The sequence below is a fragment of the Heptranchias perlo genome, unplaced genomic scaffold (genome assembly GCF_035084215.1).
Source record: "Heptranchias perlo isolate sHepPer1 unplaced genomic scaffold, sHepPer1.hap1 HAP1_SCAFFOLD_134, whole genome shotgun sequence".
In the NCBI taxonomy this organism is placed as follows: domain Eukaryota; kingdom Metazoa; phylum Chordata; class Chondrichthyes; order Hexanchiformes; family Hexanchidae; genus Heptranchias; species Heptranchias perlo.
In genome coordinates this window covers 964,260-980,437 of record NW_027138580.1, presented here as the reverse complement: position 1 = coordinate 980,437, position 16,178 = coordinate 964,260, and the positions used below count along the sequence as shown (strand labels likewise).

The window sequence follows — 16,178 nt, the reverse complement described above, 5'->3', positions numbered from 1 at the left end:
CCCGAGATCTTCCCCACCCCATACACGATTTGCTCGGACAGCATGTTCACATGCAATTCGTGTACGGAGTACCTGGCCATCTGGTCCCGCCGCAGATACACCTCCGCTGACGGGAGACCCCTCACAGTGAAACCCTTGCTGGAGAAAATCTTAGCAGCAGTGGGGGAGGAAGGGGAGGTTTTCATCCATAAGGTGAAAGCCCATTCCTCCGCAGAACCCCGGAGTGAGGGCAACCGGCAGGCCGACGTGCTAGCTAAGGAGGGTGCCCGCACAGGCACTTTCTGGGACCCATTTGGGTCCCGTCCTATAGCAGCAGTCACGGGTAGGAATGGGACACAGGGGAGTGCAGGGGGAGCTTTAACCCCGGACCTTAAGACGGTCCAAACCCAAGACCCCGTCCTCAAGGCAGTCCTCAGTGCAGTGGCAGAAGGGAAAAGGGTAGAGGGCCCTTACAGCACAGCAGCCCTCTCTGTAAAGGAGGGCATGCTGTTTAAGGGAGAGCAATGGGTAGTACCGCAGCAGCACAGGAGGGAATTCCTTCAACTGGCCCATGAGGGTCCAGGAGCGGGACATCCCGGGCCTGAGACCACCTGGCAGCGGGTGGAACAGGCAGGATGGTGGCCAGGACTCAGGGAAGATGTCCGCGAGTTCTGTGCCAGCTGTCTGGTGTGTGCTGCTAACAACCCTGACCCCCACAAAAGGAAAGTACCTATGGGACACATCAGGAGGGTAGAGGGACCATGGCAGTCGATCCAGGTCGACTACATCGGGCCCCTACCCACCGGCCAGGGAGGCTATAAGTGCTGCCTGGTCCTGGTGGATGTGTTCACAAAGTGGGTAGAAGCCTTCCCCTGTCGAACAGCCACGGCTATGAGCACAGCCAGGATCCTGGTCAGGGAGGTGTTCTCACGATGGGGGCTGCCACAGTTCGTGGAGTCCGACCAAGGGAGCCACTTTACTGGGCAGGTCATGCAGAATACCCTTATGGTACTTGGCATAGAGGGGAAATGGCACGTTGCACACAACCCACAGTCCTCAGGGATTGTAGAGAGGATGAACAGAACCTTGAAAGAAAGGCTGAGGAAAGAGACGGTAGACTCACCTAGAAAGTGGGTCGAAGTCTCACCGTTGGTCCTAATGGGGATCCGAGCCAGCCAGTCAAAACGCACGGGGTATTCCCCACACGAGCTCATGACTGGTAGGGTTATGCGGACCCCCACCCATGTGCTCGCCCCGGTGCTCACGGAGGGTCAGCTCAGAGAGGTGAACCGGGACAGCTTCGTCAGGAATCTGTTTGAACACCTTAAACAGGTTCACTGGCAGGCTGCTTGCAACATGGGAAAACAGCATCGGAGTAACCGACTGCTGCTCGAACCCCGTACGCACCACGAGTGGGAGATAGGGGATCAGGTTATGGTCAGGAATTTTGCTCGGGTAGGCAGTCTAGAACCATTAAACATGGGGCCCTACAGCATTGTAGATAAGGCAAGCCCCATGGTATACGCCATAAAGCTGCCGAGGCGCACCAAATGGTTCCACATTAACCAATGGAAGTTGTTTAAATCCGAGAGAAGGGAACAGCCAGTTGGGGCAAGGTCTGAGGATAAAAATCCTCAGCCTGCAGCAGGAGCAAACTCCCAGACTGCACAAGCAGGTGCAGTGGCTTGTTTTAAGGGAAGGGCCATCCCACCCACCGTTTGGGACACTCCCCCGCTCATCTGGGACTCAGACGAGGTGGGACCTGAGAGCAGAGAGTTACCTGCCCCTGACACAAGTTTAGAAGAGGTACAGCCTGAGGATAGAAATCCCCAGCCAGCGGCAGTGGAGATTCCACAGACCGCACAAGAGGGGACAGTGGCTCGAGTTCAAGACTCACCAGCCAGAAAACCCCGACCAGCCAGAGTCCCTCGAAGGCCCCCACGAACGCCACGGCCAAAGAAGCCGTGGTCACCGGCTCCCCAGTTTAAAAGGGCAGCCCCTCAAGTCAGGGATCGATCTGAGGACAGAGGTCCCCAGCCAGCAGCCGCAGGCTGCGAGGGACCAAAGGTACAGGACAGGGCGGCCACACCGAAGGGAGCAGTGTACTGCAGCCCGAACAGGGATTAGCCTGGCCGCCCGGGGACGGGCGGCGGATGTACATAGCTTCTGTCATTTAATTTTGAGATTGTTAAGTTTGGGTGTTTTAGTTAAATTTTATATCAGGTGGTTGGTAGTTTAAGTATTATTGTTTACCGTGTATTATTTTTCTATGTATGGACCGTATTTTCCAAGTGGTGCAGGGGTGTTGGACCCCCTCCGTGCTTGGATATGAATGTAACTGAATTCTTACCTGTGTCTGCATCTGAACACTACACCTAAAGGGGAATGTTTGTTTTGGGTCTTCGATAGGTAAACTACAGGGGAAGGTTGGCTCTCGAGGATCGAGAATTTTGCTCACCTTTTACCAGTATGATATTTGAAGCAAGGTTAAAGTATCACAGGGGGGAGTGTAAGATTCTCAAAATTCACAGATCCCCCAAAAAACTCAGAGAAAAACCCTAAAGAAATTCACCTTTTCCCTGAGTATGGAAAACTTTGGCCCCTGACTAAAATCCTAAGATGGAAGGATAGGTGAGAGGTCACCAGACGAATCCACAACCCACACGTGGAAGGTGGGAGAATTACTGCTTCAGACATGTCTCTGTTTTAATGCAAAACGGACAGCAGGGGGTCGACAATCACCCCCATTGAAAGAGGCAACTTTTCCAGACATGGTGGGGCCATGCTTTTGTTTTAAAGCAAAACCATCAACACCTCGGACGTTGGATACAAAAGGAAGCCTTATGTGACCAGCTCTAAATCAGAATTAAAACAATGACCCATTGGGAGAAGCAATTTGCAATCTGATTGGGACCATCAAAAGGCCATCAAAGGACTTTGTAAGAACTGTTTTAAACAGACCATTGTCAGAGAGACATCCACAAGGCGAAAGCTCTCTCTCTCCCTCTCTCTCTCTGTCTTGCTGGCTCTGGTGGGCTGCTTGTTTTGGTTCTGCCTGCTCTGAAAGGAAAGCAGTTTCCAGCAGACAACAAGGAAAGCAGTTGGACAGGGAAGGTCAGCAGCTCTAGAAGCAGGCCGACACACAAGAAGAAACCAGAGCCACAGTCCCAGTGACCGTCAGACACCTCGCGGCAACAAGGGCCTTACGAAACAACCAACCGAATATTACCACCAACCAACCGGGTAATATTGAGCCACCGCGACCAAAGAAAACCAACTCGGGAGAAAACCGAAGATCCGCAAAGTTTCCACTCTACAATCTATTTCTGACTTACCTCTGGGTGAATTACTGTCAAGGTTTCGTTTGGTGAGCATTATCTCTGGCCCTTCAGAGTCCAACCTAGCTCGTACAGTGGGATTGGGAGGGGTGAGGTCTCCTTCCGACTGTAATTTCCCTCGCGTGTACTGAAGTGTTCCCCATTTTATTAGAGCGTTAAGATTGTTGTGTTGTATTTCCTCTCTTGAATAAAGGTCAAAGTTTCTTGCACCAAAACCAGTTGTCTGCTGCACTTTGTCACAACCCCCAAATAAGTCCAAGGTCCAGAACCCAGGGAGTGGGAGCGATTCGGACCGCTCAGAAGTCAGAGGTGAAGCTGACACACACCACCACCCCCGACATCACGGACAGGGTGGATAAAGGGGAACCAGTGAACGTAGTGTATTTAGACTTCCAGAAGGCATTCGACAAGGTGCCACATAAAAGATTATTGCTCAAGATAAAGAATCACTGGATTGGGGGTAATATTCTGGCATGGGTGGAGGATTGGTTATCTAACGGGAAGCAGAGAGTTGGGATAAATGGTCCATTCTCGGACTGGCAACCAGTAGCCAGTGGTGTTCCGCAGGGGTCGGTGCTGGGTCCCCAACTCTTTACAATCTATATTAACGATTTGGAGGAGGGGGCCGAGTATAACATATCAAAGTTTGCAGATGATACAAAGATGTGAGGGAAAGTAGAGAGTGAGGAGGACATAAAAAACCGACAAGGGGATATAGACAGGCTGGGTGAGCGGGCGGAGATTTGGCAGATGCAATACAATAATGGAAAATGTGAGGTTATGCACTTTGGCAGGAAAAATCAGAGAGCAAGTTATTATCTTAATTGCGAGAAACTGGAAAGTACTGCAGTACAAAGGGATCTGGGGGTCCGAGTGCAAGAAAATCAAAAAGTTGGTATGCAGGTGCAGCAGGTGATCAAGAAGGTCAACGGAATGTTGGCTTTTATTGCTAGGGGGATAGAATATAAAAACAGGGAGGTATTGCTGCAGTTATATAAGGTATTGGTGAGACCGCACCTGGAATACTGCATACAGTTTTGGTGTCCATACTTAAGAAAAGACACAGTTGCTCTCGAGGCAGTACAAAGAAGGTTCACTCGGTTAATCCCGGGGATGAGGGGGTGGACATATGAGGAGAGGTTGAGGAGATTGGGACTCTACTCATTGGAGTTCAGAAGAATGAAAGGCGATCTTATTGAAACATATAAGATTGTGAAGGGGCTTGATCAGGTGGATGCGGTGAGGATGTTCCCAAGGATGGGTGAAATTAGAACTCGGGGGCATAATCTTAGAATAAGGGGCTGCTCTTTCAAAACTGAGATGAGGAGAAACTTCTTCATTCAGAGGGTGGTGGGTCTGTGGAATTTGCTGCCCCAGGAAGCTGTGGAAGCTCCATCATGAAATAAATTTAAAACAGAAATAGACAGTTTCCTGGAAGTAAAGGGAATTCGGGGTTACGGGGAGCGGGCAGGAAATTGGACATGAATTTAGATTGAGGTTAGGATCAGATCAGCCATGATCTTATTGAATGGTGGAGCAGGCTCGAGGGGCCGATTGGCCGACTCCTGCTCCTATTTCTTATGTTCTTATGCAGTATTGGTTTTACTGGCTGCCTTACTTTGTTCATGTCTTGATTCGACTTCCTTTTTCCAATCTGAGAATGCCGCCCACTTAACTCCTTTGTCACCTCTCTTTCTCGGGTCTCTGTCCTCCAAACATTCCTCGAAACACTTAATTCTGTCCATATTAAATGGACCGTCTTCGGGAAAGGGATATTTCCTCGTCTTGGTCCATTTTGACCAAACTATCAACTCGTCAGTTGTTTCTTTCCCAAAGTTTCTGTCCATGTGAGCAGCAGGTGTTTCCTTTGGAGGGATTTTGCTGGTGCTGGCGCCCATGGCTTATAGTTTATACAATCCTTCACACTGTAATTACACAACAATCAAGGCCGATCTGAACTATCGCAATTCTATACTTGATAATTCAGCTGATCGGACAAGACGTCATGTGTTCTCTACACCTACTTTAGGGTCCTGGCCTTCACGTGGGGTTAAAACCCTCTTAATAACCAGCTCAGGCTCGGTGCGTGAGAGAAACGTCTGCAATTGGTTGGATCAGCTGACTGACACAAGATTCCTGTATACTTTAACTCTACGCGACATTAACACCAGTCTGCGTTTGTCGCCACTACAGACTTGTTCAAATTACAATTTCACTCAGTTCCGAATATTAATTTACTCTAAAAGTCTGTATCTTTGTTCCCTTTTCTCTGGCGCCTCTCCAGTAGTGCCCGTCTGTTGGCTCCATACAGCAGCCTCAACGTCACTCGAGTTACTTTACCGGTTTCACAGATCTACTCCGTTATTTTTCTCTCTCAGCCCGTTACTACAACACCGCAGCTGACAATATCGAGCAATCTGACAAGGTCCTTCTTTTTTCTCCTTATCGATACGAAACACATTTCCGATGATCGCCTTTCGATTCCGAAAGGCAAACAGAAGAATTAGTCACGTCAGTTAATGCATACACTTACTAATCGCAGTGCGACCGCGGCTTGCACAGAACACCGAGTTGCAATAACAACCTGTGTCCGGACTTACCGGGGATCACAAGCGATCTCAGTGGGACCTCCGAGAAACTGTCGAAACTTAATATTACTTATCAATATACAATGTATTAACACCCAAACAAGTAGTACAAAGAGAAACTTTATTGAACCCCGACTTGTATACAAGTGGAAGAGCACCTCAAGACAATGGTTGAGGGGACAACTTCGCCGAGTTAAAGAAACAGCTCACGTTTATACAATTTGGTAAACAACGCCCACCTGTTACAGAATATGGGCGTACACGGACACTCTCCATTGGATCAGGTAGTTGGTCAATCAAATAGTGAGCCCGCCCTCGAGCATCCAGAGCCAGCTTGTTACCTTCCACGTTGGCATGAGAAAGTATCAGTCATCTGCTTTCTTCCCACATTCCTGTCTCTCATTATCAGTGGGATGCAGTTAGTCTCAAGGCCATATGGCCATTTATTCCTGAAGCGAGCTCCATCCCTTATCTCGGGGGAGGACAGACTGATAATTGACAAAGGAGCCAGAGGGGGGAGAGGAGGAGGATTTTTTTTACGCAGCGAGTTGTGATGATCTGGAACGCGCTGCCTGAAAGGGCGGTGGGAGCAGATTCAAACATCTTACATTAAATATTACAAATATACAAAAACATCACAGGTGTTAACAGTGGTGCTTCCAAACGAAACCATTTGCAAGGCAACGGGGAAAGAGCAGGGCAGTGGGATTAATTGGATCGTTCTTTCAAAGAGCCGGCACAGGCACGATGGGCCGAACGGCCTCCGATTCCATGAGGTTCCTGTTTTTGAGTGGTTTACGCTTAAAGGGACAGGCACAGTTTCAGCCCCTTCAGTGCACGTGTATTTGAAGGGACAGGTAGTTAAAGGGACAGGTTCCTCTTCAGTTGCGGGTGACGTATTAAGGAAAGCAGTGCCCCCTCCTCTTCATGTTGAGTTAAACACTTAAATCTCCCCTGAACCTTCCCTGCTCGAAAGACAACAACCCCAGCTTCTCCAGTCTCTCCACATAACTGAAGTCCCTCATCCCTGGCACCATTCTAGTAAATCTCCTCTGCACCCTCGCCAAGGCCGTGACATCTTTCCTAAAGTCTGGTTCCCATATATTGGGTTCATTTCTGGAGGGATAGAATTGAAAAGCAGAGAAGTTATGTTAAACTTGTATAGAACCTTGGTCAGACCACACTTGGAGTACGGGGCACAGTTCTGGTCTCCATATTACAAAAAGGATACAGAGGCTCTGGAGAAGGTGCAAAAAAGATTCACAAGGATGACACCAGAACTGAGAGGTTATACCTATCAGGAAAGATTGAACAGGCTGGGGCTCTTTTCTCTCGAAAAGAGACCTGATAGAGGTCTTTAAAATTATGAAGGGATTCGAAAGGGGAGACGGAGAGAAGATGTTTCCACTTGTTCAGGGGAAGCTCGATAAACACATGAGGGAGAAAGGAATAGAAAGATATGCTGATAGGGTGAGATGAAGGGAGGAGGCTCGTGTGGAGCATAAACACCGGCATGGACCAGGTGGGCCGAATGGCCTGTTTCTGTGCTGTACATTCTATGTCATATGCAACAGGAACAAATTTATTTATTTTCCATCTCCCTGTCGTGGGAAGGAGAAACACTATTTACTATCCAGGAATCAGTAAAAACACGGACCTCACCGTCTCTCACAAACTCCTTTGCCAATTATTTCCGTGGAAATGTTCACTCCAACCCTCAAAGAGCGTCACCTCACCGCAAGCAAAGTCGTGAGACCCGCCAGTCAGCAGAAACAAAGCACCTGGAAGGAAACCTCTTAAACTCAATCAAATGATTCCCCGTGGGTCAGGATCGAGCGTATTGTCCGAATGCAACTTTATTACACCGACACCAATAGTATAAGAACTATTACGGTGAGACAATAAACTCATACACACTGGTTTCCTGCAGGCCCAAGGTGATCCGGCCTGGCTTCTGCAGATTGGACTTCTGGCCGTCCTGTCAGCTTAACAAACCAAAAGCCTTGCTGTTTCTTCTTAAATCATCCCCTTTAATGTGAGTCATCTCACATGATGCCCAGAATATATATTGAAGTGAGATTCCTCCAGACCTCGACATAATGGCCGTGTTAATAGTTCAATTGCTTAAAGTTCAACTTGATGTCTCCTGCCTGGCAATACAAAGGAACAGTCTATGTCCTGGGCATCCCAGATAGGTAATGTGATGACTGGCGGGCCTCTGTTGTTCTTGCGAGCCTCTGATATCAACACATATCGAGATGTGATTAACTTTGATTGAGAACAAAGCAAATTCTAACATTGTAAATTCGAACAACTGCCAGAATGAACACGGTTCAGTCCTGGATGTGATTAACAGCAGCAATAACAGCAGAATCCAACCGCCTGCAGTCACTGGTGAACTCGCTGGTGTGTCAACAGGCGGGACGACCGAGGGAATCCCTTCCCGCACACGGAGCAGGTGAACGGCCTCTCCCCGGTGTGAACTCGCTGGTGTCTCAGAAGGTTGGAGCACTGAGTGAATCCCTTCCCACACACGGAGCAGGTGAACGGCCTCTCCCCGGTGTGAACTCGCTGGTGTGTCAGCAGGGTGGAGTGCTGAGTGAATCCCTTCCCGCACACAGAGCAGGTGAACGGCCTCTCCCCGGTGTGAACTCGCTGGTGTGTCAGCAGGCGGAATGACTGAGTGAATCCCTTCCCACACACGGAGCAGGTGAATGGCCTCTCCCCGGTGTGAATTCGCTGGTGCACCAGCAAGCGGAATGACTGAGTGAATCCCTTCCCACACACGGAGCAGGTGAACGGCCTCTCCCCGGTGTGACTGCGTCGATGAGTTTCCAGCCGGGATGGGTAATTGAATCCCTTCCCACAGTCCCTACATTTCCACGGTTTCTCCATGGTCCGGGTGTCCTTGTGTCTCTCCAGGTTGGACGATCAGTTGAAGCCTCGTCCACACACAGAACACGTGGACGGTTTCTCCCCGCTGTGAACGGTGCGATGTTTTTTCAGGCTGTGTAACTGGTTAAAGCTCTTTCCACACTCAGTGCACTGGAACACTCTCACTCGGGTGTGTGTGTCTCGGTGATTTTCCACTCACACTGATGTTTGAAATCTTTTCCCACAGACACAACAGACAAACATTTCTCCTTCCACGTTCAAAAAAATGAAGCCTTGAATCTGTGTTGGGAAATACAATGACACAAACATGATTCAATTTGTAAATTAAACCATTTAAAATCAAATAAAATGAATTTTATTCCTTTCTCTCAGTGATGTCTGGGCTGAGAATGAATGTTTGCGCCCGGTTACGCAGTGTGTCACTGGTTCTCTGCTCCAAATGCACCTCTTTCGGCTCACGGTATCATTTACACCTTGCGTTTCTGAACCCCATCTCAGAAATATCAGCAATTGGTGCTTACAATGGCGGGCAATCATACCCAGAATGCTCCACACGGTGGAATATGGCCTATGTCAGCTGTGGCTCAGTGGGTATCACTCTCGCCTGAGTCAGAAGCACAAAATCTCGGCTGACACTTCAGTGCAGTGCTGAGGGAGGGTCACACTGTCGGAGGGTCAGTACTGAGGGAGGGTCACACTGTCGGAGGGTCAGTACTGAGAGAGCGTCGCACTGTCGGAGGGTCAGTACTGAGGGAGGGTCACACTGTCGGAGGGTCAGGACTGAGGGAGCGCCGCACAGTCGGAGGGTCAGTACTGAGGGAGTGTCGCACTGTCGGAGGGTCAGTACTGAGGGAGCGTCGCACTGTCGGAGGGTCAGGACTGAGGGAGCGTCGCACTGTCGGAGGGTCAGTACTGAGGGAGTGTCGCACTGTCGGAGGGTCAGTACTGAGGGAGCGTCGCACTGTCGGAGGGTCGGTACCGAGGGAGCGCCGCGCTGTCGGAGGGTCGGTACCGAGGGAGCGCCGCGCTGTCGGAGGGTCGGTACCGAGGGAGCTCCGCCCTGTCGAAGGGTCGGTACCGAGGGAGCGTCGCACTGTCGGAGGGTCGGTACCGAGGGAGCGCCGCACTGTCGGAGGGTCGGTACTGAGGGAGCTCCGCACTGTCGGAGGGTCGGTACTGAGGGAGCGCCGCACTGTCGGAGGGTCGGTACCGAGGGAGCGTCACACTGTCGGAGGGTCGGTACCGAGGGAGCGTCACACTGTCGGAGGAGCCGTCCATCGGATGAGACGTTAAACCGAAGCCCCTGCCTGCCCCTCTCGGGGTGGATGCAAAAGATCCCGCGGCCACCACCGCAAAGGAGAGCAGGAGAGTTTCTCCCTCAACCGACCACCTCAAAAAACCAGATCACCTGCTCGGTGCTGCTTGTGGGATCCTGCTGTGCATTATGTTCTCATGCACTGGCTGCATTGCAGCAGCTGCTGGGCTGTGTGTGGGAGGGGGAGGGGGAGGGGCCCTGAGGATGGGACAGGCGCTGCTCGAATGCAACTCTTGCTTTGGCAGCTCTGGGGAATGGGGCGCAGTGCGCAGGCGCGGGGCTGGCGGGCGGAGCATGCGCGGTGCGGGTCCCGGAGCCTCACCGAGCGGATCGATTTTAATGGCGGCCGCGACCGACCGACCGCCCGCCCGCCGGGGAGGTGAGGCGCGCACTCGATGGTCCGGCGGCTCCCGTCCCCCCGCCCCGCCCCCCGGTCCTACCCGCCGCCTTTTTATTCCCGGTTTTCTTCTCCCGTTTCCACCGAGTCCGACTGAGCGACAAAACGACAGGCCCGAGGCTGCTCCCAGAATGCAGGGCGTGGCCTGGGGGAGCATGCGCAGTCTGAGCAGAGGGAAGAGATAGAGGGGTTTCTGGGGCGCGGGGGATTGTGGGGGCCCACCGCCGCCATTACTCGCGTTTTTTTTCATGTGTCGGCCCAGACCCCATGGCAGGTTCGCTTCTCTGAAGGACATCAGTGAACCAGTTGGGTTTTTGCGACAATCGGCAGTTTCATGGTCACTTTTCTCTGGTGCCGGCCCCACAAGTTACCAGGTTAATGAGGCTCAATTTCACAACCTGCCTTTGTTTATTTGTGGGTTCTCTCTCACACTCCCCTTTTCCTGTTTTAAATTCATTTTACAGGGTATTAGAAGGGGAGGATTTGCCGACGGGAAACTCAAACCAAACCTCACGTCAAGATCTGACCGAGTCCCTCGATTCATCAGGACCTGAATATCATCGGCCTTTGAATGTGGAAAGAAAAAGCACCAATCCCAGCAGTGAGAGACCGCACACGTGTTCTGTGTGGAGGAGGCTTCAGCCGATCATCAGGTCTGTCGAGAGACAATCGCAGTCACACCGGGGAGAAACCGTGGAAATGTGGGGACTGTGGGAAGGGATTCAGTTCCCCGTCAGAGCTGGAAACTCATCGACGCGCTCACACCGGGGAGAGGCCGTTCACCTGCTCCGTGTGTGGGAAGGGATTCACTCAGTCATCCCACCTTCTGACTCACCAGCGAGTTCACCTGTGACTGCAGGGCTTGGATTCTGCTGTTAATCACATCCAGGACTGAACCATGTTCATTCTGACAGTTGGGGTTTGTTTCTGATGTTAATAATCCCTATAACTGGGCTGGAGTTTCATATTCTGGATAAAAGCCAAAGAAATCAGCTTTGCGTTAAACACACAGTGTGCTGCCTCTTTTTAATGTCGCTTAAGATACCACAAGTCCTTTTGAAGTGCAGTCCCTGTTGTTACGGGGCAGCCAGCTTGATCCCACAAACAGCAATGAGACGAGTGGCCGTTCAATCAAGTGTTTTTTTGCTGGTGTTGTTTGAAGCACGAATGTTGGTCCCAGGGCACCGGGAGAACTCCCCTGTGGACAGTATGTTGAGTGGTTGAGATCTCCTGAGATGAGATTGGAGCTAATTGATCTGTCGAAAGCAGTCCAGCAGATCACACGGACCAAGTGTTATCTGGAAAGACACTGACCTTCCATATGATGGACCAGTCAGGAACTGGTCCAGCTCCCTCTTGAAGGCAGAGAGCCAGCACCCACCCCACCAGCTGGGAACGTATTCTAGAGGCTCGGTACTCTCTGGGAAAAGAGGAACCGCCTCACATCCAGTCTATTCCTACTCTTCCATGGTTTAAACTCGTGTTCCCTGGTCCTCCCCAATCTGTTAAACTGGAATAATCGGATGCTATCCAGCCCTGTAATTATTTTATAGGCCTCTATCCGGACACCTCTTAGAACAAAGGAAGAAAGACTTGCATTTGGACAGCCTCAGGACATCCCAAAGCCCTTTACAGCCAATGAAGTACTTTTTTGAAGTGTAGACACTGTTGTAATGTTGGAAACGCAGAAGTCAATTTGCGCACAGCAAGATCCCACAAACAGAAATGTGATATATGACCAGATCATCTGTTTTTTTAGTGATGATGTGGAGATGCCGGTGATGGACTGGGGTGGACAAATGTTTGAAGTCTTCCAACACCAGGTTAGAGTCCAACAGCTTTATTTGGAATCACAAGCTTTCGGAGCTTTCCTCCTTCGTCAGGTGAGTGTCGGATTCCATAAATGCACAGCATAAATAGTCAGAGAACAATGCCTGGTGATCACAAATAATCTTTCTCTGTAAGGATTCTCTGTCTGAACCCCATCCACTCCTTTGATTGCTTTGATTATCTCTGGCCTGAGATTATTTTGCAATAAAATATTACACTGTTTACTCCAATCCCAAATGAATCTTTGGTACAAAATCAATATTTCCGTGTCTCAAAGGTTCCACTTTTTAAAATCTCCAATTAAAAAACGCTGACAATTCCGACTGACCTGCATTTCACACAGAGTGGGACGCCCACAATCCACCAGAAAAAAACAGAGTCTGGTGGGCAATGTGGAATGTTGCCTGTCCCTGAAACAAGGGGAGAGAGAGAGAGAGAGACCAGTCAGTGTACTGACAGTAACAAGGGGTGAGAGAGAGAGAGACACCAGTCAGTGTCGTGACAGTAACAAGGGGAGAGAGAGAGAGAGAGACACCAGTCAGTGTACTGACAGTAACAAGGGGAGAGAGAGAGACACCAGTCAGTGTACTGACAGTAACAAGGGGAGAGTGAGAGACACCAGTCAGTGCACTCACAGTAACAAGGGGAGTGAGAGAGAGACACCAGTCAGTGTACTGACAGTAACAAGGGGGGGAAGAGAGAGACACCAGTCAATGTACTGACATTAACAAGGGGAGAGAGAGAGAGAGACACCAGTCAGTGTCCTGACAGTGATAAGGGGAGAGTGAGAGACACCAGTCAGTGTACGAAGAGCAACAGAGTGACAGGAGAGCACGGCAGTTGGATTAGTTTGGGATTGATACAGGGCTCGGGGGAGAGATCAGGGCAGTGGGATTAGTTTGGGATTGATACAGGGCTATGGGGAGAGATTGGGGCAGTGGGATTAGTTTGGGATTGATACAGGGCTATGGGGAGACAGTGGGCCAGTGGGATTAGTTTGGGATTGATACAGGGCTATGGGGAGAGAGCGGGGCAGTGGGATTAGTTTGGGATTGATACAGGGCTATGGGGAGAGAGTGGGGCAGTGGGATTAGTTTGGGATTGATACAGGGCGATGGGGGAAGAGAGTGGGGCAGTGGGATTCGATTGGGATTGATATAGTGCGATGGGGAGAGAGTGGGGCAGTGGGATTAGTTTGGGATTGATACAGGGATATGGGGAGAGAGTGGGGCAGTGGGATTAGTTTGGGATTGATACAGGGCTCTGGGGAGAGAGTGGGGCAGTGGGTTTAGTTTGGGGATTGATTCAGGGCTATGGGGAGAGAGTGGGGCAGTGGGATTAGTTTGGGGATTGATACAGGGCTATGGGGAGAGAGTGGGGCAGTGGGATTAGTTTGGGGATTGATACAGGGCTGTGGGGAGAGTTGTCAGGTTTATGTCGGTGAACCTGCCACCAATTGGTTACAGTGATGATCTTTTATTTGAACAAAAGCAAGGACCAATACATTCAAGTATTTAAGGAATAATAACCGGAAAACAAGGCATTAATTTACTCCGCTATCCTCTGGGCGGAGATCGTAACTTTTGGTGCTGTCTGTTTAACCTCTTTTCCCTCTACACCTTCATAGAATCATAGAATCATAGAAGTTACAACATGGAAACAGGCCCTTCGGCCCAACATGTCCATGTCGCCCAGTTTATACCACTAATCTAGTCCCAATTGCCTGCACTTGGCCCATATCCCTCGATACCCATCTTCCCCATGTAACTGTCCAAATGCTTTTTAAAAGACAAAATTGTACCCGCCTCTACTACTGCCTCTGGCAGCTCGTTCCAGACACTCACCACCCTTTGAGTGAAAAAATTGCCCCTCTGGATCCTTTTGTATCTCTCCCCTCTCACCTTAAATCTGTGCCCCCTCGTTATAGACTCCCCTACCTTTGGGAAAAGATTTTGACTATCGACCTTATCTATGCCCCTCATTATTTTATAGACTTCTATAAGATCACCCCTTAACCTCCTACTCTCCAGGGAATAAAGTCCCAGTCTGTCTAACCTCTCCCTGTAAGTCAAACCATCAAGTCCCGGTAGCATCCTAGTAAATCTTTTCTGCACTCTTTCTAGTTTAATAATATCCTTTCTATAATAGGGTGACCAGAACTGTACACAGTACTCCAAGTGTGGCCTCACCAATGCCCTGTACAACTTCAACAAGACATCCCAACTCCTGCATTCAATGTTCTGACCAATGAAACCAAGCATGCTGAATGCCTTCTTCACCACCCTATCCACCTGTGACTCCACTTTCAAGGAGCAATGAATCTGTACTCCTAGATCTCTTTGTTCTATAACTCTCCCCAACGCCCTACCATTAACGGAGTAGGTCCTGGCCCGATTCGATCTACCAAAATGCATCACCTCACATTTATCTAAATTAAACTCCATCTGCCATTCATCGGCCCACTGGCCCAATTTATCAAGATCCCGTTGCAATCCTAGATAACCTTCTTCACTGTCCACAATGCCACCAATCTTGGTGTCATCTGCAAACTTACTAACCATGCCTCCTAAATTCTCATCCAAATCATTAATATAAATAACAAATAACAGCGGACCCAGCACCGATCCCTGAGGCACACCGCTGGACACAGGCATCCAGTTTGAAAAACAACCCTCGACAACCACCCTCTGTCTTCTGTCGTCAAGCCAATTTTGTATCCAATTGGCTACCTCACCTTGGATCCCATGAGATTTAACCTTATGTAACAACCTACCATGCGGTACCTTGTCAAATGCTTTGCTGAAGTCCATGTAGACCACGTCTACTGCACAGCCCTCATCTATCTTCTTGGTTACCCCTTCAAAAAACTCAATCAAATTCGTGAGACATGATTTTCCTCTCACAAAACCATGCTGACTGTTCCTAATTAGTCCCTGCCTCTCCAAATGCCTGTAGATCCTGTCCCTCAGAATACCCTCTAACAACTTACCCACTACAGATGTCAGGCTCACTGGTCTGTAGTTCCCAGGCTTTTCCCTGCCGCCCTTCTTAAACAAAGGCACAACATTTGCTACCCTCCAATCTTCAGGCACCTCACCTGTAGCGGTGGATGATTCAAATATCTCTGCTAGGGGACCCGCAATTTCCTCCCTAACCTCCCATAACGTCCTGGGATACATTTCATCAGGTCCCGGAGATTTATCTACCTTGATGCGCGTTAAGACTTCCAGCACCTCCCTCTCTGTAATATGTACACTCCTCAAGACATCACTATTTATTTCCCCAAGTTCCCTAACATCCATGCCTTTCTCAACCGTAAATACCGATGTGAAATATTCATTCAGGATCTCACCCATCTCTTGTGGTTCCGCACATAGATGACCTTGTTGATCCTTAAGAGGCCCTACTCTCTCCCTAGTTACCCTTTTGCCCTTTATGTATTTGTAGAAGCTCTTTGGATTCACCTTTGCCTGATCTGCCAAAGCAATCTCATATCCCCTTTTTGCCCTCCTGATTTCTCTCTTAACTCTACTCCGGCAATCTCTATACTCTTCAAGGGATCCACTTGATCCCAGCTGCCTATGCATGTCATATGCCTCCTTCTTATTTTTGACTAGTGCCTCAATCTCCCGAGTCATCCAAGGTTCCCTACTTCTACCAGCCTTGCCCTTCACTTTATAAGGAATGTGCTTACACTGAACCCTGGTTAACACACTTTTGAAAGCCTCCCACTTACCAGACGTCCCTTTGCCTGCCAACAGACTCTCCCAATCAACTTCTGAAAGTTCCTGTCTAATACCATCAAAATTGGCCTTTCCCCAATTTAGAATTTTAAC

General features: G+C 49.6%; 1 protein-coding gene and 1 long non-coding RNA gene across 3 annotated transcripts in view; one reads left to right on the top strand and one right to left on the bottom strand.

Annotated features, from left to right (window-relative positions):
• Window positions 1-6,007: 6,007 nt before the first annotated feature.
• Window positions 6,008-10,645, bottom strand: LOC137308602 (zinc finger protein 239-like). Its single transcript, XM_067977223.1, has 2 exons — window positions 10,556-10,645; window positions 6,008-9,079 (listed from the first exon to the last, which is right to left on the bottom strand). The coding sequence occupies exon 2, from the start codon at window positions 8,798-8,800 to the stop codon at window positions 8,294-8,296; it is 507 nt and encodes a 168-aa protein (XP_067833324.1). The 5' UTR covers window positions 8,801-9,079; window positions 10,556-10,645; the 3' UTR covers window positions 6,008-8,293.
• A 734-nt stretch (window positions 10,646-11,379) lies between these two features.
• The window catches only part of LOC137308616 (uncharacterized), a 28,493-nt gene continuing 23,694 nt past the window's right edge, over window positions 11,380-16,178 (top strand). For both annotated transcript variants that reach the window (XR_010959583.1, XR_010959582.1), the window contains exon 1: window positions 11,380-12,395. This is a non-coding gene — a long non-coding RNA (uncharacterized lncRNA). The remainder of the gene's footprint in view (window positions 12,396-16,178) is intronic.